The sequence below is a fragment of the Ambystoma mexicanum genome, chromosome 10, assembly GCF_040938575.1.
Source record: "Ambystoma mexicanum isolate Mex_15411 chromosome 10, UKY_AmexF1_1, whole genome shotgun sequence".
Classification (NCBI taxonomy): Eukaryota; Metazoa; Chordata; class Amphibia; order Caudata; family Ambystomatidae; genus Ambystoma; species Ambystoma mexicanum.
In genome coordinates this window covers 372,085,231-372,103,258 of record NC_090932.1, presented here as the reverse complement: position 1 = coordinate 372,103,258, position 18,028 = coordinate 372,085,231, and the positions used below count along the sequence as shown (strand labels likewise).

At 47.0% G+C, this 18,028-nt stretch overlaps 1 protein-coding gene across 2 annotated transcripts in view; it reads right to left on the bottom strand.

The window, feature by feature from the left end:
• Positions 1-11,743: 11,743 nt before the first annotated feature.
• The window catches only part of RAB11FIP1 (RAB11 family interacting protein 1), a 91,607-nt gene continuing 85,322 nt past the window's right edge, over positions 11,744-18,028 (bottom strand). For both annotated transcript variants that reach the window (XM_069617957.1, XM_069617956.1), the window contains one exon: positions 11,744-15,867. In XM_069617957.1, coding sequence (XP_069474058.1) covers positions 15,649-15,867 — 219 coding nt within the window. In that variant the 3' untranslated portion in view covers positions 11,744-15,648. The remainder of the gene's footprint in view (positions 15,868-18,028) is intronic.

Below are 18,028 nucleotides of genomic sequence, written 5' to 3'. Positions count from 1 at the left end.
AATGAGGGTGACATTTTGGTACAACTCCCATGGGATAAGCATATAGGCATTCCCGAGGTAGATGGCAAAAAGTCAATCTTCACCGTGGAGGAGGGAAGGAGAAAACAAAATAGTGTAATGACTAAGACTTGGAGTTTCTACTTTGCTAGGTTATGGGCATTTCTGGATCCATCCACTTTATGCTTTCTGTGGCATTGTTCTTTTTTCTCCATCACTACAAACCTAAAAATAAAATTGTCAATTTCTGAAAATGGCACCTTCCTAGTTATTTTCAGGGGCAAGAGTTTGCAGATCATTGCCTTGATTTTCTGTTAATGTTCTGCATATGTGGTGACCAATAGTGGAACTAGAGAGGTATAGGGAGTCTTAACTTCTTACTATCAGCGAGTGGGTGACCACATCATGGCTACTGAAGCGACAAAGGCACAAAAGGAGTCACAACAATGGCCATTCTTAGGCTTCAAATCTGTGTCAGAGCTTTGCCCAGAGTAGGTCTAGCCAGGATGGCTTCCTTCAATAGCCGCTATTGAAGCATTCCAGGTGTCTACATATGGCATGGAAGCCGCTTGGGGGTACCACGGAAGTGACATTGGCGGTTGTTTCGAGGGTGGTTACTTTTGTCATTAATTGTTGGTCTCAACTTTCAAGAGTTGCTCGTCCAGTTAAGGGGTGAAGAACTGTGTTCTATCAAATGGAAAGTCATCTCACATCTCTTGAAACAGAGCTGTATCCTTGGGCCAGGCTGGCCTTATAGTACCCTCACCTGTACACCTTCCTGTGTAGCTGTGTCAACATGGTGTAGAGCTCCTTTCAAACTGCCAAATAAAGTTGCTTTAGAAAGGAAACATTCTGATCATTCAGGAGGGCAGTAGCAACGTTCCTACCACAACCTAAAGTTCCATTGGGTCAGACTATGGTCTGAATTAGCTTGGCACAGGTGAAGGTAGCTATTTGGGTACCCCATTATTCAAATGATTAGATCTTATTCAAAGTTCCAGAAATGGAGGACAGGGCATAACCCCTACAGCAAGGTCACCCCCACTGGAGAATTAAGCAGACAGGTCATGGACTAAATAGTTTAAGTCTAAAGGGCACAGGAATCTAGCCTTTTGGTTACTGCAACCACCAAGTGTGGAGATGCAACACATCTTCACTTCCTCCATGATACATCCACGGGACACAGTGGTTCCTTGAAATTATTTGGCAGAAAAGGGTATAGGCTAATTGTCCTTTTAGTACTGAAAGTTTCAGACCTACAAACAAGTAGTTCTGCAAGCTTTTCATAGTCTACCTTCTGTGAATCCACGTGCAGTCAGACACCTGGTTAGTGTACACTATGTAAGTGTCAGAAATCATTCAGTTGTAGGCGGCAATCCCCTATTCAAGCTTGAACCGGGTTTTAACTGTTCCGACACAGAAGGCACAGCTGCTGGTAAATAAAGCGCCAAAGACAGCAGAGCCAAGGTTGGTGTTCTAAGGGCAGGGCTCAAGATAGACAAGAGATCACTGAAGTGGTCAATTCAACTGTCAATAGTTCAAAAGGTGGTCAAGTGCACTGATGTGGGGCATATAAACAGGAGAGGGAACTGGAGGAGTCTGCAAAGGAAGACATGGGTGATGTGGGCAGAGGCAATGGGTGCATCTCTTTAGCAAGATCCACAAAGTATGATCTCATTGAAGGGGGTTTGTACATGTATGCAATGTACAAACAGGTGCCCCTCAGAGAGAAACCTGCTGATTAACTAGGAATGGAGCATACCCAAGGCTGTAGAGATGCGTTCTACAATGGTTGGAGAGAGGGTACGCTAGAAGTGTGGGTATAGCCGATGCTAGTGCCATTAGTGGGTGAAAACCAGAGCACTGGGTACCCCATAGGTCAGTTAATTGGACTATTGAGCATTTAGGAGGAAGGTGTGCTGGGTGAGCTCTAGAGGACGACTATACTTCCCTCAACTCAAAGGAATGCATACTTAGTGAAGAAGCTAGTAACAAGAAGCAGGAACTGCCTTTGAATATTTGGTGAAGGCCACAAACTCCAGAAAGAAGGGCAGTGGATGAGAATTTGAAGGTCTCAACAGGGCAAATTATATATTGCCAATTATGTGTTGAAAAGTGTATTTGTCTGTATTAACCTTCCATGAATGACAATGTTTTATTCTGTATATGCATTTTAACATCCAGTTTTGTATTTTCTATGGTATGTTTACTGCCAGATTTATGTATGCTGTTCACATTAATGTGTTCACTTCATGGATTTCATGACCTTACTGCTCATATATTGGAGTTCAACTGGCTGCTTTTTAAAGACCATCGTTATCTGCTAACCACTTTGGGTCTTGCAATGGATCTATGCCACTGTGGCCTCAGGCGCAGATCTTTTGCTGCTTTATTTATTTGTCCATTCCAACATGTCTGCCATTGTTGACACTTTCTGGGGCTTGCATTCGTAATGAATGGACACAATGAAAGGACCATTTGAGTCTATTCATATTGTTGTATTCCCTTGATCCCCTTATGTGACCAAGTGATATGTAGAGCGCGAAACACGTTGTACCAGGACTGGTTCCATGTCATTTCATCGCGGGATGTTTTTGCGCAGGGTTTTTCCTGTGGTGATTCCCCCCCCCCACCCCAAAGCCTCCATCACCTTTAATTTTTTTTTTTTTTATATCCCCGTACACCCACACCCAATTATATAATTTTTTTAACCCCACCAAAAAATGCAATGATTTTTTTTCAAAATAAAATCTGCGGTAAAAAAACCCTCACAAAAAACATCCGGTGATGAAATGACGTCGTACCCCAGGACTTGCCCCATGGTGTCCTGCCTCGGTTTGTTCTGTTGTTGCTGACTATTTCCCAATTAACCTTGTGTACAAATTTTTGTCCGGGTTGATTTTTTTCATTCTTGGATCTCACGGACATTGTGTTCCACGTGGAATGCGGTTTACCCTCATCTGCTTTGTTTTTGAGTGTAGTTTTATTTATATATATATATATATATATATATATACATACATACATACATACATACACACACACACGCACACCCCGAAAAAACCTAGTTAAGGGGACGTTGTGGTTAAGTTGCAGTAATAAAAACCTATGAAATTCAAGGGAAAAACGTTGTTACAGGGACGTTATGGTTACAGGTAAAAACCAAAAAACCTCAGAAATTCACCAGTTATGGTAAGCTAAGCAACCATAACTCGTGCCACCACCGTGCAATGCTAAGACTAACACCCAACTAACTAACACGAGGATCGAGTAACCCTTTTGGTGGATGCAACAGGCCACAGCTCAATAGTAGACCTTTTGCAGGTACAAGACATCCCAGTTGTCTGTCCCCTAGGTAAGGGCTTATGGTCACCTAAGCAACAGTGCAAGGGACTGCGGCTTCTCCATGCACAAGAGTGAGGATCTTAGGCCTCAGGGAGACACCTTGGGTTGCAGTGGAACACCTTCAGCTACTGCTGCCTGAGGCGAAAGGTAAACCTCGGCCCCTGTACCTCAGAATCGGACCCATAATGAGGTACCTCAGGATGGGCAGGCTTCAAATGCCTAGGACCAAACTCCCTCCAGGGATCAGCAAACCATCAGTTAAGAGTTGCCCGGAGAGCGCAAAGAAGAAAAGAGGGACACACTGGTTGCTCCTCTTCTGTGCAACTCAAAGAGAGACAGATGGCAGAGTAAGTCTTTACAACATTGGAAAGGCACCCCAACTTATACAAAATGGCATCACATAAGATGCAGAATATCTGGACCCAGATAGTCCAAGCAGATATTTTAAAGGACACTTATTGAGGATTGGTTTGGAGGCACAACAAACCCTAAGAAAAGCAAAGTTATCAGCAGCAGCTGTGAAGGTGCGAAATACAGGTACATTTAAAAAAGAAAGGATTGAGCAGTGGCACACAAGCAGCAAGCATCAGGCAGCTGCCAATATGGACCATGGAAATAGTGACTATGTGAAGGGTGCAGAAATGGGGCTGTACTGCTAGTCAGCTCAGTGGCAAACTTGCCCAGGGCTTTGCCACCATTCTTCAAAATAATGACATTCAAATGTTTGTCTCTCGTACTTGTTTGGGCAGATCAAAGGTTCAAGAAAGATGGCCAGACTTCGAGCAGTCTGTAAAAACGAAACACACAAGCGAAGTAAACCAGCAAGGAGAGATGTGAAAAGAGACAGCAGTCCTGGAGCAAGCAATGGGGCACCGGCATTAAGCAGTGCTCAATTTGTAAACCGAAAAGTAAGTGCCAGGGCTCAACATTTTTCTTTGTTGGCCACCAGTGCTTTATATGGCCTTACCCGCAAGAGGTCAGGAAGGTATGGAAGACTTTAGTTTGGAAACTTGTGGGTATTTGACAAAAAGATAACCATTTTTATCATAGTAAAAGGCAGTGACAACTGGTGGCCATTTAAATAAGAATTTTAAAAAAATAACTAAAAAGTAATGGTTTTAATCTCTGGACGATTGAAAAGTGAGCCAGCAAGACTTGTTCCACAAGGCTGAGGGGTTACAGATCTATGAAAACATGGGCATATTGGTTGATTGTATAGTATAATGTTCTAAACAATTGTCTAAGTCGGTATACAGACACATATGAAGGGGAAAACCAGATGCAGAACGAGCAACATAAATGCAACTTCCTTTGTAGAGAACTGGTTAGCACAGCAAGGGTCCCTGCCACATAGAACAGGTGCGCTGTGGGACGCAGAGCAAGCTTCCTTTACAAATCACAGGTAAAGTTGGAGCAGATCAATCTTCATAGAACTGGCTTGGCGTGGGCCTCAGCAACCCAGGCTTCTCACATGTAGAACTTGCCCAGCAGCAGCGCAGGCTTTTGAATGATTCTCTCCCACAGAAAAGGTCATCTTGACCTGTGGTTTTCATGGATCGCTAATGTGATTAGCCTACACCCTGCCCGACACGTGAGCGACTGGGGGTGGAGGTTGCGGCAATGGACTTTTGCAAGGGTGGCGGGCCTGGCCGTTCAATTCTCACTTGGCGCAGTTTTGAAAATTGGTTCAAGGTATGTTGCAGTGGGTTTGGTAGGGCACGTTTCTCTCTCCCACACAGAACAGGCACTTTATCGGCAGCAGCACCGCAGGTTTTATTAAGAAAACTAGTCACATCATGTGCAACAGTAACGTAAACAGAACTACAAAATTTCAGTTTGTCACACACAGATGGGTCAACATGAACTTCCCCCACAGAGCGCTTCACGATAAGCCTCAGTAGAAGGGCATTTCCTCAAACAGATCGTGTACAGAATGGGCCACACCAGTTTGTTATTTCAAATAGAGTAGGTGAGCATGGGCTGTAGAAGTGAAGGTTTCCCTCACAAACAAGCAACCATGAACTTCAGTAGTGCAAGCTTCTCTTTCACAGAGGAAATCAAACATCAGCCTCAGCAGTGAAACCTTCCCTCAAATAGAAAAGGGCCTTGTGAGCTGCACTTGTACAAGGTAGCCTTCCTTCAACAGAGAACCATCGTTAAAAAAAAAAAAATAGGAACTGCATGGGACTCAGAAGTGCAAGCTTCCATCAGGCGGGCCAAGGGCATGGGGTGGTGAGCTCCCGCAGGGGATGTAAAGCAACCAAAGGGGGCTCTCTGCCAGTAAAGGTTGCCAACTACCTGCTGACACACTGGGACAAGGTGAAAGGCATAAGAAGGTCCATTTTTAACTGTCATTACTGCCTCCGGTTGTTGTCCTTGTAATATTCCATCTTTTACTTGCACTGTCATACAGATAGCATCTCCCTCCTGCAGGTTGTCGATCCCCCCCTCATTACCACAGAGCTCCCCTGCATCTTGTAAAACTAAAAGGAAACTTCTGATCGTAAAACAAAGGCGGCAGGATCCGCCCATTTTAGCCTCCGACCAAGGCGTCACCAAGGTGGGGGCCTGCAGCATGACCACAGGCGATGCCTATTGCCTAATTGATGAAATCTGGAAAGCGCAAAGATTGTGAAGGTGAGCAATACAAGTGAGATTTTCACAATGGGCAATCTTGTTAAGTGTGATGAAAAACAATACTATGCAGTAGCAATAACCAGTGTTGGTATATGATGAATCATTTATAACACACCTGTACAAAAGTGTTTCTAGGCGAGACAAGACAAGGAAGGGAAGACAAAAAAATAATCTTACTAGGCCATCTGTCATTCAGCTTGCACAAGTGCAGGAGGGTGGTGCGGGGGGGAGGTGGCAGACAAGTGCCAGGTTGGGCGGGGCAGGAAGAGTGCAAAGTAACTCTTAAGTGCTGCCAGGGTGGTGGCTAATAAGTGCAGAGAGTCAACGGACTGTGGGATTGCAGATACAGTCCCCAAGCGGTTGGGCGGCCCCGAGGCAGTGCAAGGGCAACTGGTCGTGCAGAGCTTGGTCCCGTAAGTTCAGTGAGTGGCCTGGTAACCAGTATGTGCAGCACACAGGGACATCAGCGAGGAAGAGAGAAAGCGGAAGCGAAAAGGAAGGTCTCGAGTTGCTTTCAGAACCTTAGGTGGTCCTGCTCAACTTTGAGAGAGGCATGGAGGCTGTTCCAGAGGGTGGCCCCCAGCCGAGGACAGAGACCTAACCCCCACTCTCTGCCTGGAGAAGTGGCTGACCCTCAGAGTTGGAGGTGGATGAACAGAGGGCTCGAGAAGGAAGGGAGGGAGGCACCTGCAGAAGATCAGCATCTACCCCCAAACCTCTGTTTGGAAAAACAGCTCATCCGCAGAGAGTTGGAGGAGGCCGAGCGGAGGGCTCTAAAAGAGCATTTGGGAACAGAGCATTATAGATAGTAAGGGCCCCGGCCCCAGAAAGCATTGTGGACTATGCAGAGGGACTTGATCTTAGCAGCCAGTGGAGTGATTTCAGCGCTGGAGAGCGATGCGGTCCCTGGGCTTGACGTCAAGGATACATCTTGCGGTTCTGTTCTGGATAAGTTGAAGAGGTTGGAGATAAGAAGTAGAAAGATTGAGAAATACGGTTGCAATAGTCCAGTTGAAAAAAAGAACCATGGCTCTGGAGACAGTGAGCCGCTGGGGGAAGGTGAGAAAAGGTAGAATACCTCAGAGGCGGCGCAGCTGGCAGTGAGATTTTTTTGGACATTTCCAAGATGTGAGAAGAGAAGGAGAGTAGTACCGAAGATGACCCCAGAGTTTTTGCCTCACCAGTGGGTGGGGGCGCATGACCAAGGGAGGCCGGCCAGAGTGAGTGGGAAAGTGGGAGTCCCAATGAGGACAATCTCTGTCTTGCTGGCATTAAAGCAGAGATCATTAGCAGCACACCAGGACTGAATTGCTGACGGTCTGGAATGAGCGAGGACAAAGAGGTGGCCAAGGGTAGCCTGAAAGCGAGCTGTGTGTCATACACAACACTGAAATTTGGAGGTGAAGGCAGAGATCATGTGGGCCAAAGGGGCCATGTAGCATTGAAAAACTAGGGGGATAGATTAGACCCCTGGGCAGCACCACAAGTAGAAAGAGTGATCGCGGAGACAAAGGACCCAACTTCCACCGGGGGAAGGACGGTCAGAGAGAAAAGACGCAAGCCACGCCAGGGCCTGATTCGTGATGCCCAGGGTGTCATTGAGACGGGAGATCAGGATGTTGTGGTTTAGTGTATCAAAAGCAGAGGCGAGGTCATGGAGAATGAGGACAGAGGGAGAATTGGAGTCAAGGTTTGCAAGCCGGTCTTCACAGGTGTTCAGATGAGCAGTTTCCATGCCTCTCGATGCTCCAAAGCCAGATTGATGGTCATGGAGACAACCAACAGATTCAGTTTGGAGGGTAAACAGAGATGGCCAACTGCTCCAGGAGTTTGCCCACGAAGGGAGTGATGAGATCAGTGATAGTTTTCTGGAATAGAAGGGTTGGCAGAGGGATTTTTGAGCATAGGGTGAACAAGAGAATGCTCGAGAGAAGTGGGGAAAACTCCAGTGGCAAAGGAGAGGTTGCAGAGGTCTGCCAAGGCTGGAGCTAGAGAGCCAATGTTGTCCTTGATGGTTTTGGAGGGGCAAGGGTCCACCCGTTTGGAATCTTTCAGACCGGACTGGTCCAGACACCTCAGGTGTGACAGGGGAGAGGGAGGAGAGAAGAGTGGGTGTGGTGGGGTGGCCAAAGGGGGGCCCAGGAGACGATGGTGCATGAGTAGGTGCAGAGGAGAGCGAGGACAGAATGTCTTGTGTTTGGTGGTGAAGTGTGCAGCCAGAGCCCCACAAAGGGCCTGGGTGTGTGAACTAGAGGATGAGGCTGCAGTACGGCTGGCTAGTTCCTTACAGACTTTGTAAAGTTTGGCCATGTTGTTGGATGCCGCAGAGAGGCAGGCTTGAATATTGACTCCTTCCTTGACCTGGTGCAGAGTCTATATTGCCGTTGTAGAAAGCGAGGGTGCACATGAATATCCCCATTTCCGTTCTGCTGCCCTGCACTTGGTTAAAGGTCAGCCAAATCAGAGTCATACCAAGAGTTGCAATTTTTGGGAGGCTTCAGTCAGACCCTCACGACAGGGGCAAGGATGTTGAGGTTATTGGAGATGGAAGGTGAAAGTTAGAGAGCACTGTGTCCGGGTGGGAGTCAGCCGCAGGAGTAGGTGGAGGCAAAAGCAGCCCCCGACTTTTTTCATGGGTCGGAAGACCTTGTAGGTGGAAGGCAGTGCAAGGTGTGCCAGTGTTAACAGAGAAGAAAACTCCAAGTGAGAAAAAGAGTGATCAGTCCATTAGAACGAAGTAGTGAGAGGGACAGAGAGTGGGATGCCAGAGATGAGAGCATGCAAGGTATGGCCAGCCATGTGCGTCGGACCAGAGGGTAGAATGGAGAGAGCGAGTCGCATAGGTTGCAGAAAGCTCCTGAAGAGTCAGGAGAGTCAAGATGGTTGTTGAGGTCCCACAACAGGAGGAGTTGGGGAGGAGGAGGAAAGGAGAGAAGATTGCGAGAGGAAGAGGGTCTACTGGCCCGGCAGCTGATAGAAGGTGGCCAGAGAAAGCCAAATGCAGGTGAAGGTGGCCGTAGGCTCCAACAATCAGGTGGAAGGCAGACTCACTCACAAACAAATGCACCCATTGGCTCAGAACAGTCTATGGATGCATTTCCTTAATTAGATGGACATTACAAGCTGTAAAAGACTGTACAACAATGAGGGAAGCATCCATGACATCATCTGTATCGAACTAAGGGACCCAATACAGGCCATTGGCTTTTTAGGTAATGAAATGAGACGTTGCCCACCACCAAGTAGTTCAATTATAATCAGTGCCTCCCCTTTTGTAAGAATGCCAACCCTATAGGAAACACATATCCTATGGAAACAAGGTCCCTGCAGCAACCGCTGTTTGAAGCCAATTCAGCCCCATGTGGGACAAGACCTGAGGAGGCCACCAGGAGTCTTGACAAATGTTAATTTTGCAGTATCTTAATCTTAGATGCAGCCTACATCAGAATTGCCTTTGGGCGGTAGATACCAGTAGTCACACTCCTTGATATGGGGGTTCAGTATTTTTATTGTATATGATTTTTGTGCTATGTTTATGGTGTATTTGTCTGTACTTTGATGGCCTTAAGGCTGAATAAAGTTAAACGATTAGGTAGAATGGTTGCAGTAATGCAAGCTTCCCTCACATACAGTAGTCTTAGCACAGTCGTTAGCAGTTCAAACTCCACTTAAAGAACAGTCATAGGAATGGCCTCAGTAGTGCAAGCGCCCCTTAAGTAAAAACAACATGCGTTAAAACAACATGCGTGTCACAAATGCAAGTAAAACAGGTTTAGTACGCCCTCAGCAGTGCAATCTCACCCCACATGTATTCATCACAGCATGGGCCTTTGTAAACCAAGCCCCACTCACCAAAAACAGATACAACGGTACAAGCAGTGACAGTTCATGTTCTGCTTATACAGAACATGCATAGCATGAGCCTCCACAGTGCAGGTGCCCTTCTCATCTAACGGGTATAGTATGCGGCTCTGCAGTACATTCACTCTTCAAGTAGAATATCCACTGCATTGGTTTTTAGCAATGCAAGCTTCCCCATCATAACAGCCACAGCATGGGCATCTGCAGTGCTCCCTTCATGCATCCAGGTCCACTGTAAACCTTCCCACATCACTGTAATAGTCACAATATGGGCCTGGGTAGTACCTGCTCCCATCACCTAAAATAGCAACAGAATGGGCCTCTGTAAACCTCACACCATCATTATTTTGTGTGCCCAGACTGCCAGGTTTATCAGTCACAAGAATAGCCACAGCATGGGCTCCTGCAGTGCTCCCTTCATGCATCCAGCTCTTCTGGAAACCTCCCCACATCAGACGACCACACATAATAGTCACCATATGGGCCTTGGTAGTGCCTGCTCCCTTATATAGAATGGCCACTGCATGGAATGCTAACCGGTTCAGAAGAGGTCATATTTTGATGTCAACCATGGGAAAGCTAAAGAGACGTATTGGAACAGGAACTATCCAACCGACAGTCAAGATGGCAAGTAAGGGAAAGCGCAAGCAGGGGGAATAGTCATGAGGGCATGCAATGGTTTGGATCCCAATCAATGAGGGACACTAGACCTGGTCTGAACTTGGGGAAGGGTTGAACAAGTTAGTAGTGGTAGGAGAGCGAACTCTTGGCCATCTAGAGTTGCAGAAACATGCTCTACAGCTTAACACCAGGAGAGGAAATGTATTTCGACTTCTGCAATTAAGTGTTGCGTCCACTTGAGTTAATTGGTCTTTGACACACCGATCACCTTGTGTATTTCCATTCGAATTTTACAGGCTGTGCTGTTGGGTTACTTTTCCTAACACTGCACCATGAGGGGTTTATACTTCTGAAAGGTGATCTACTTATTTGAGCTGTGATTTGTTGTGCCTTATTTTTTGTGAATTCCGGGATGTGCTGTAGACGATCAACTGGGTTACCTAAAAACCTATTAAATAAATAATAAAATGGATACATCCTCAAAGTGGACTGAGTGCAGGCTCTTGGCGCGTGTCCTTGCAGCACTTGGCGCGCCGAGATACCAGAGTCGATGAACAGTGGAAGAGCCACAGGTTGCAGGTGGGGCTTTGCAAAGACAGTTCCACGCAGAGGGAAGGTCATGCTTGCAGAGCTAAAGCTGCGAGCGCTACTGGCAGAATGCTGGCGCTGCTCTAGCATGGAAGGGACAGTCAAGACTAAAAAGGCGGGTCCAGTTATTACATCGAACATATATGGGGGGCAATAATAAGCACATGACATTGCAGAGATGTACGCATGCATGAAAAGAAACTGTCCCAGCAATTTACATGTGCTACATACACACATTTGCAATCAGGTTGCTTTGTAGTTTGCTGCCGTGGTTTTTCACACTGTCCAAATATACATTTTTTTAAAATGACACTTCCCGTCCACTTCAAGGTCTGTCCGGCCTGTAATGAACGGCACGTTTTGCTCGTTTCACTTCTTGCACGGAGCTGGTGAGCTGAGCTATTGCACCCCTCTGTAAAGTGACCAACTTTGTGGCAACTATCAAAGGCGTTTTTAGTGACGGGACCAATGGTTCATGGAGCATAGGTCTGTGCGGAGCAGTGGCAGGCGCAGGAAGGGGGGGGGGGGGGGGGGGACCAGGGGATGGGTGGGGGCAAACCACCTGCCACTACCATCATATTAGGATCTCATCCTATGGAGCCAAGCAAGCCAGGACTAAAAACATCTTGCTTTGATGTTCAGAGTCATCTAGTGCTCTCTGCAAACACACCCCCAATGTCAAAGGCACCAAACGTACACATTAAAATATTTTTTATTTCAGTAAAACTTATCCATCTCAATAAAAAAAAATGCATTTTTCCTTCATCCGGATAGATGGCCACACAATAATTCTCTATATAAATATATTTCCTGAACAGTGACTGGGAAAGTGCGCATTCATTTTCCAACAAAACATTTAAATAAGTCAAGAAAGAAGTAGGCAAAAGAGGAAAAACAAAGGTTGAGGTATAGAGGATTTGGAAAAAGGCCACAATGGAACAGTCCAGGAGCAGCTTACACCCACCCTACCAATACAAGGCGAAGAGGCATTTTTGCAGGACAGATGAGAGTGCATTGGAACCAGACTTCTTGTGGCACTATTACAACACTTTGCAGAGGCAGATCTAATTAAATAAGTAATTAAATAAAAATCTCTCAGACTTCGCGGTCCGGTGGATTACACTTGAATCATTAGTGATTTGCGAATTGGAACCTACAAATATAGGAGGATGGTCTCCCGTTAAGAGACAGCGCCGAACATAATCGATCATTACAGGTATGGGCATAGGCCCATCTACTTCAAAACCAAACTACAAATGTATCACATCATGAGCCGGTCTAGTACCAGTATACTCAACTAAGCAACCACACCGTGGAGACCCCCTTGGCGCCTCGCCCCTCCCCCCACCTCCCCCCCCCCCCCCCCCCAAGTCACCTCAAATGTGCATGGTCACAGGGAGGGCCAACTTTGTTAAAAGACCTCTGTAAGGAACAGAAGTTTGCTGAAGTAGAGAAACTTTTCAGAAAAAAAAGCCCTTTAAAAAAATCCACACTAGATTTCAAGAACAAAGCATAAAAATACCTATGTGAGAGTCACAGCATGGCAACACACAGGGTCAAACGGGAACTTGTGCCAGGAGATCCAGTGCCATGATCGATTGCCAGGCGCTCTTTCTGGTGCACTTTACAGCGATGTTGGGCTCGAGGAATGTCAAAGAGTGATTCAGTCGGGTAATTGAACACTGGACGGTACAGAATGCCCCAGTCGGCTTTTTGGTCAAGATCGTCGTCCACCATCTGCCAAAATTAAATGTAGGTTCTGCACTTCTGGCAACTAAGAGCAGCACTGTCGGGCGTTTATCATCAAGATGGCACAGAAGGCTAGCGTTCATGTAGCCTTAAGAATCCCTTCATCGGGGATAGGAGCAACTATTAGGCTGTTCTGAGCACAGCAAGTCTGCCTCATCACCTCCAAGAGAGGCCGAGGACAATGCCAGCCAACAAAGCACGCAGAATTGCACACAATTGTTTTGTGGGGGAAAGCAGGGGGCGGGGGGGGGGGGGGGTGAATGGTGCACGCCATAAACAGAATGGTGCAAAGGCAATTAAGAGGGAGACTAAAACTAACAGGCCTTCTTTGAAATAAAAAATAAATCTTAGGAAGGGGAAGAAGAATTTGGTTTTAGAACTTCAAGTGGGGGAAAAAAAAAAATAAGACCACCCAAAGGTCACACCAATATCATTAACGGATACGTGTCGGACTGAACAATAGCCCCCACCACGACGATGTGGCACAAGTAGAGCGTCCATCTAAAGCGCAATATTAAAGTGCTGTATGGAAATAAACATACCCTTCCCCCAACCACCACCTACACAAAAAAAATCACAAAGAAAGCCTTTCCCCAGAACGCATGTCTGGACCTTAAATTAAGGTGGCCAATGGACAGAAAAAGGCACTTACAGGACACGTGTTCCTCTTCTCTCACGTAATTAGGCGGAATACTCAGATGTATACACTCAGGGCCAAGCCCATCAATGTTAAGATTTTTGCCCTGTAGCTTTAAAGCCTTGGAGGGAGGCCGCAGCACAATAGACTGGATGGAGACAGGGGTGAAGCTAGGCTGCCTGCACCTCCATCAGGAAGAACCCAGACCCAAATAAAGTGAGCGACTAAAGAAAACGTTCTCACAACACAGCGAAAGTCTGGGGTCTTGAAAGCGGAGCAACTGGAACCAAAAACGTCCAAACTAAGAACAACAATAGGGCAGGCCTTGTGAGCCCTGCGACCTCTTCCTTTTAACTAGAGGAATTAATTTGGTTAGTGTTCAGGTCGCAATTAGGCAGCATTGGTAGATGCAGAAACCATCCACGGTTTTACAGAAAACAGACACGCGTGGGGAGGTTTCTCCAAGGATCTGGATGGTAATGGGTCTACCTACGCTACAGCAGTGGAGCTGGACATGAAGAAGGCCTGGGGATTGCACTATGGGGTCCTGGAAGACCAGATGGAGCTGCAGCAGCAAGCTTGGGAAAGCAAGCTTGGGAAAGTAAAGGTCACCTACTCGCCCTTCCAATAATTCTTCATATGTTGCTAGCAAGCACAGCATAAAGTGCCAGGCTGGACAAGCGAGCAAGTAACTTGTGTGGCCTCTCTGTAGACCGCGCACGTTTCCCCTTCAGTGGTCTTTCCAATGAGCTCCATGTAGGCAAGAGGTCGAACTTAACCAATTCCACGGTTGGGAGGAATATATATATATATATATATATATATATATATATATATACATATATACATATACACACTATTCCCCCCCCCCCCCAACCCCCGTGCCCAGAGTAACCACTTACAGCCTACATTTGTTTTGCTGGGGGCGACTCTACTTTAAAGGCTTTTTTCCAGCATATCACACGTTTACTCAAAGTGTGGGTGAACTGCCAGAACAGGTGAAATGGGGTCACGGTTCGATTAAGAAGGACCCTCCAGGAAGACCAACAGCGGAACTCCTTGGCTGAATCGCTTAGCTCTAAATGAAGGTAAAGCAGCGAGTGAGGCTTTGGAAGTCCAGCAGAACAAACGCCTGGGATGGCGGGTACGACGTTCCTCTTTGGTACCGACCCTGCCTGCCTTTCAGAGTACCACAGTGTTGCAAGGCAGTGCAGCTCGGTTACCGGTGCGGAAGGGTGCTACAGTGGCTGAAGGCATAAACCCCCTCCCCCCACCCCCCAAGCATACAAGGCATGCAGTAAAGTGCATTTGAAGATCCAGCATGCAGAAAGTGCATGAAGGCATTCCAACACCCCCCCCCCCCCACACACACACACACTGAGCAAAGGTTCACAAATATCATTGGCAACAACTACAGCTGGTAATCTCTACGAACAGTAGAGCGATGCATAGCAAGGGTCTCAACTTCCGATGCCGGTCCCAACCACTCGGTGCTGTTCCGTTTTCTGTAGTGTAAAAACATAGGAGTGGGACTGCAGGGGAACCATGAGGGAGGCGACAAAATAAGGGTGGTCGAACCCGGCAACTGAAGTTTTACCGCCGAGATTGCCAATTAGAAAGACCGTCAGTCACCTAGGATCGTGCTGAAAGATGGAACTAAAGAATCAGACTTTCACCAGCAGGGGGTGCACTCATAAAGGCCATTGCAAAAGTGTCCAAAAACTTCATATATCGGAGGGAAAGTGCATCCTGCCCACGCAGACTCTCCCACTCCTAGTTAACGTTGGCATGACAGAAGAGGGACAGACAACATGAACACAAGAAGAAGGGCAGAGAAACAGTACAACTTTTATGAAAGGGGAGCCAGGGTCTCCTCTTTGGAATTTGAAGTGTGGATATTCTCAGTAGCGCCCTACTGCTTTTCCTCCAGGGCAAACAGCACGGTGAGAAATCGATAGTTAAAAAAATAATCCGACCGAGGGCGAGGGCTGCGAGGATACTGCAAAGCCACGATAAAGATCTGCTCGCTAGGTCCTTCAGCTCTTAAAATATTGAGTGAGTGTGCTCGGGCGCCCCATGCGAAGCGTCCACAGAAGGGTAATGATTAGCCAGCTTCCAGTGTCTAGGCCTGGCGCCGGGGAGCTCCGCGTCCTCCAGCACACGGCAGAGGTCGCCGGGCTGCCGCCCGCACGCGTTTGGAGCTGCTCGGCCCCTCACACTTTCCCCATCTGCTTGCCGAGCTGCGTCAGGTTGCTCAGGATGCTGGGGGTCTCCTCCATCACGCGCACCAGCAGGATGTCGATGTACTCCTCCAGCTCACGCACCTGCGTCTCCTTCTTGCTGATCGTGTCCTTCTGCTTCACGACCAGCTGGATGAGCTCGTCGTGCGTGAGCTGCACGTAGGCTGCGGCGGGGTCAGACGGGTCATACTTCTGCAAAGGAGAAAGAAAGCACACGTAATTATATTGCCAAGGGTAGAGGGACACAGGCATATCGCGGCAAACAAGCGACTACAGCAGGCATTACGCTTTGGAGGGTCACCAGGAGGTACAATTGATGCCCTTGGGACTGCGTACAATCCCCTAACCGACTCTGATCAAGTTACTGGATAGCCAAGCAATGACCCCGCCAAAAGGTTTGGGCTTTTGTTTAGGAACAGGTTAGGTATTTTCTGCCACTGCCTTAATGGCAATACCAGTGATGGAAATAGAAGAAAAAAGGAAAGTGGGTACAGGGTTGGGAGGAGAGGGCGGAGTTCAGAGGGGGCAGAGCTGGCCATTGAACTCCACTCTTAATAGTTTTAAAATGGTGCCATTTCTTTCAAGCTGCTCCTTTCCAAACTCCACACTACACATCAATTTCACTTTAAATCACTTCCATGGCAGTGGTGCGCCCAAAATAGGTTATCATTTCCACTCAAAAGGGGATCACATCATCCACAGAGGTGTGAAGGCAAGCTGCAAGCGAGCAGTAGGGCTTACATGCGAGGAGGCTGTGACAAGGAGTCCATTTTGCATGGCATTTGCCAGACACCAGAAAAATTGCTGCCCGTTGATTGCTATAGCAACCTTTCTACCTCCATGCAAAGTAACCCCATGACATTTTAGAATACTGGCAGATTAGGTGGCAAGTTTGCTTAACTCAGCTTGCCTGCCTCCTGCTGAAACTTGTAAAATGTGTTGTTTTGACCTGGGGATGAACAAGGCTCTCACTTCACTCTTTACGGGAACTTGTGCTTGCATAGCGAAAATCAAAAGCTGGCACCCATGAATACGCACAGTAAGTGAACATATCTTAGACATATACACACACACACACACTTAATTCAATTGACCTTACCCCATAGAAGAAAGTACACAAGACAAAAAGAGCATTGGCCATTTAAAAATGTATTTAAAAAAAAAAAAACAACACAAGAAAAATAACCTGAGAGATTTTCCAACAACTACGCTGGCAAAGTATAAAGTGTGCTCCCCTTTGAAACCCAAGCAATCTATAGTGCCATATTCACTGGAAAACAAAATCCAGGTCTTGTGTGTAAGCCTCAACACTGGGAACGTGACAACCTGGGTGAAATCCTGGTAGCCAGACACTTGACCAAGCTTGCCGGCCCCAAAAACACCCAAGGGGTGTTCAGTCTGCTTTCTGGGAAAAAAAGCAACACTGTAAACGCACAGGTATCCTTTCCTTGTGCCTTGAAACGCAGCACATGGCCACAATCGGCAAAAAGAACCACTCCAGTCTCCTAGATTGCAAAATCTAGTCACATCCTGGGCAAATCTTCACAACTCACTTGCTCTCCTCACTACCCAGTTTGGCTTTCAACAGTACTCTGCTTAATAAAGGTGGGTTGAAAAGTACACAAACCATAGTAAGGTCCTAACACAAATATATAGATCTTTATAGAAATATGTTAGGCAAAGCGTGTACAATTGTCTCTCTCCCCGCCCCCCAAAAAAGCAGAGTGTGGGCTGCTCTGACTGGCCTATAGACCAATAGAGCAATGCCTTGTCAGGGCAGAGGCAGACCAGGTCAAGTCAGAGATCCAGGGAGAACTACGATGTCGGGTCTCGACCTGGCAAGTTCCGGCCCATTGACCAGCACTGGGTACTACAGGGCAAATGGTGCTAGCACATTGGCACATTACCTCTTCTTTAGGCATTAGCCAGACAGACTTTTCCTTTGCCAATGCTCGTTTTGACCGGGAATTCAGTGCACTGAACAGACGCAAGGAGACGCGCAATGCTTGTAAATGAATTGGCTAAGGAACAATTGGTAAAGATATCACCACACCAGGAGCCCATTTATATATCTGCAATTATGCCACTCTTTCAAAAATACTGCTAAGAAATAACATCTGCATTTCCCTAAAAACAGATTCCCGAGAGATCGCAGGAGGGGTGTTTTGGGCAGGGTGGGGCCTGTAGTTTTGGGGGCGGAACTAGCAGGTCTACAGGCATAGGAAAAAAATCCAAACACCCAATAGCTGCGTGTCAATCCTCACATCTTCACTTCCAAAGACAACGTTGTGGCTCATAATAGCCAGAACTAAAAATGGCTCGCGAGTACAGATTAGACTAGGCTTGCTCAATG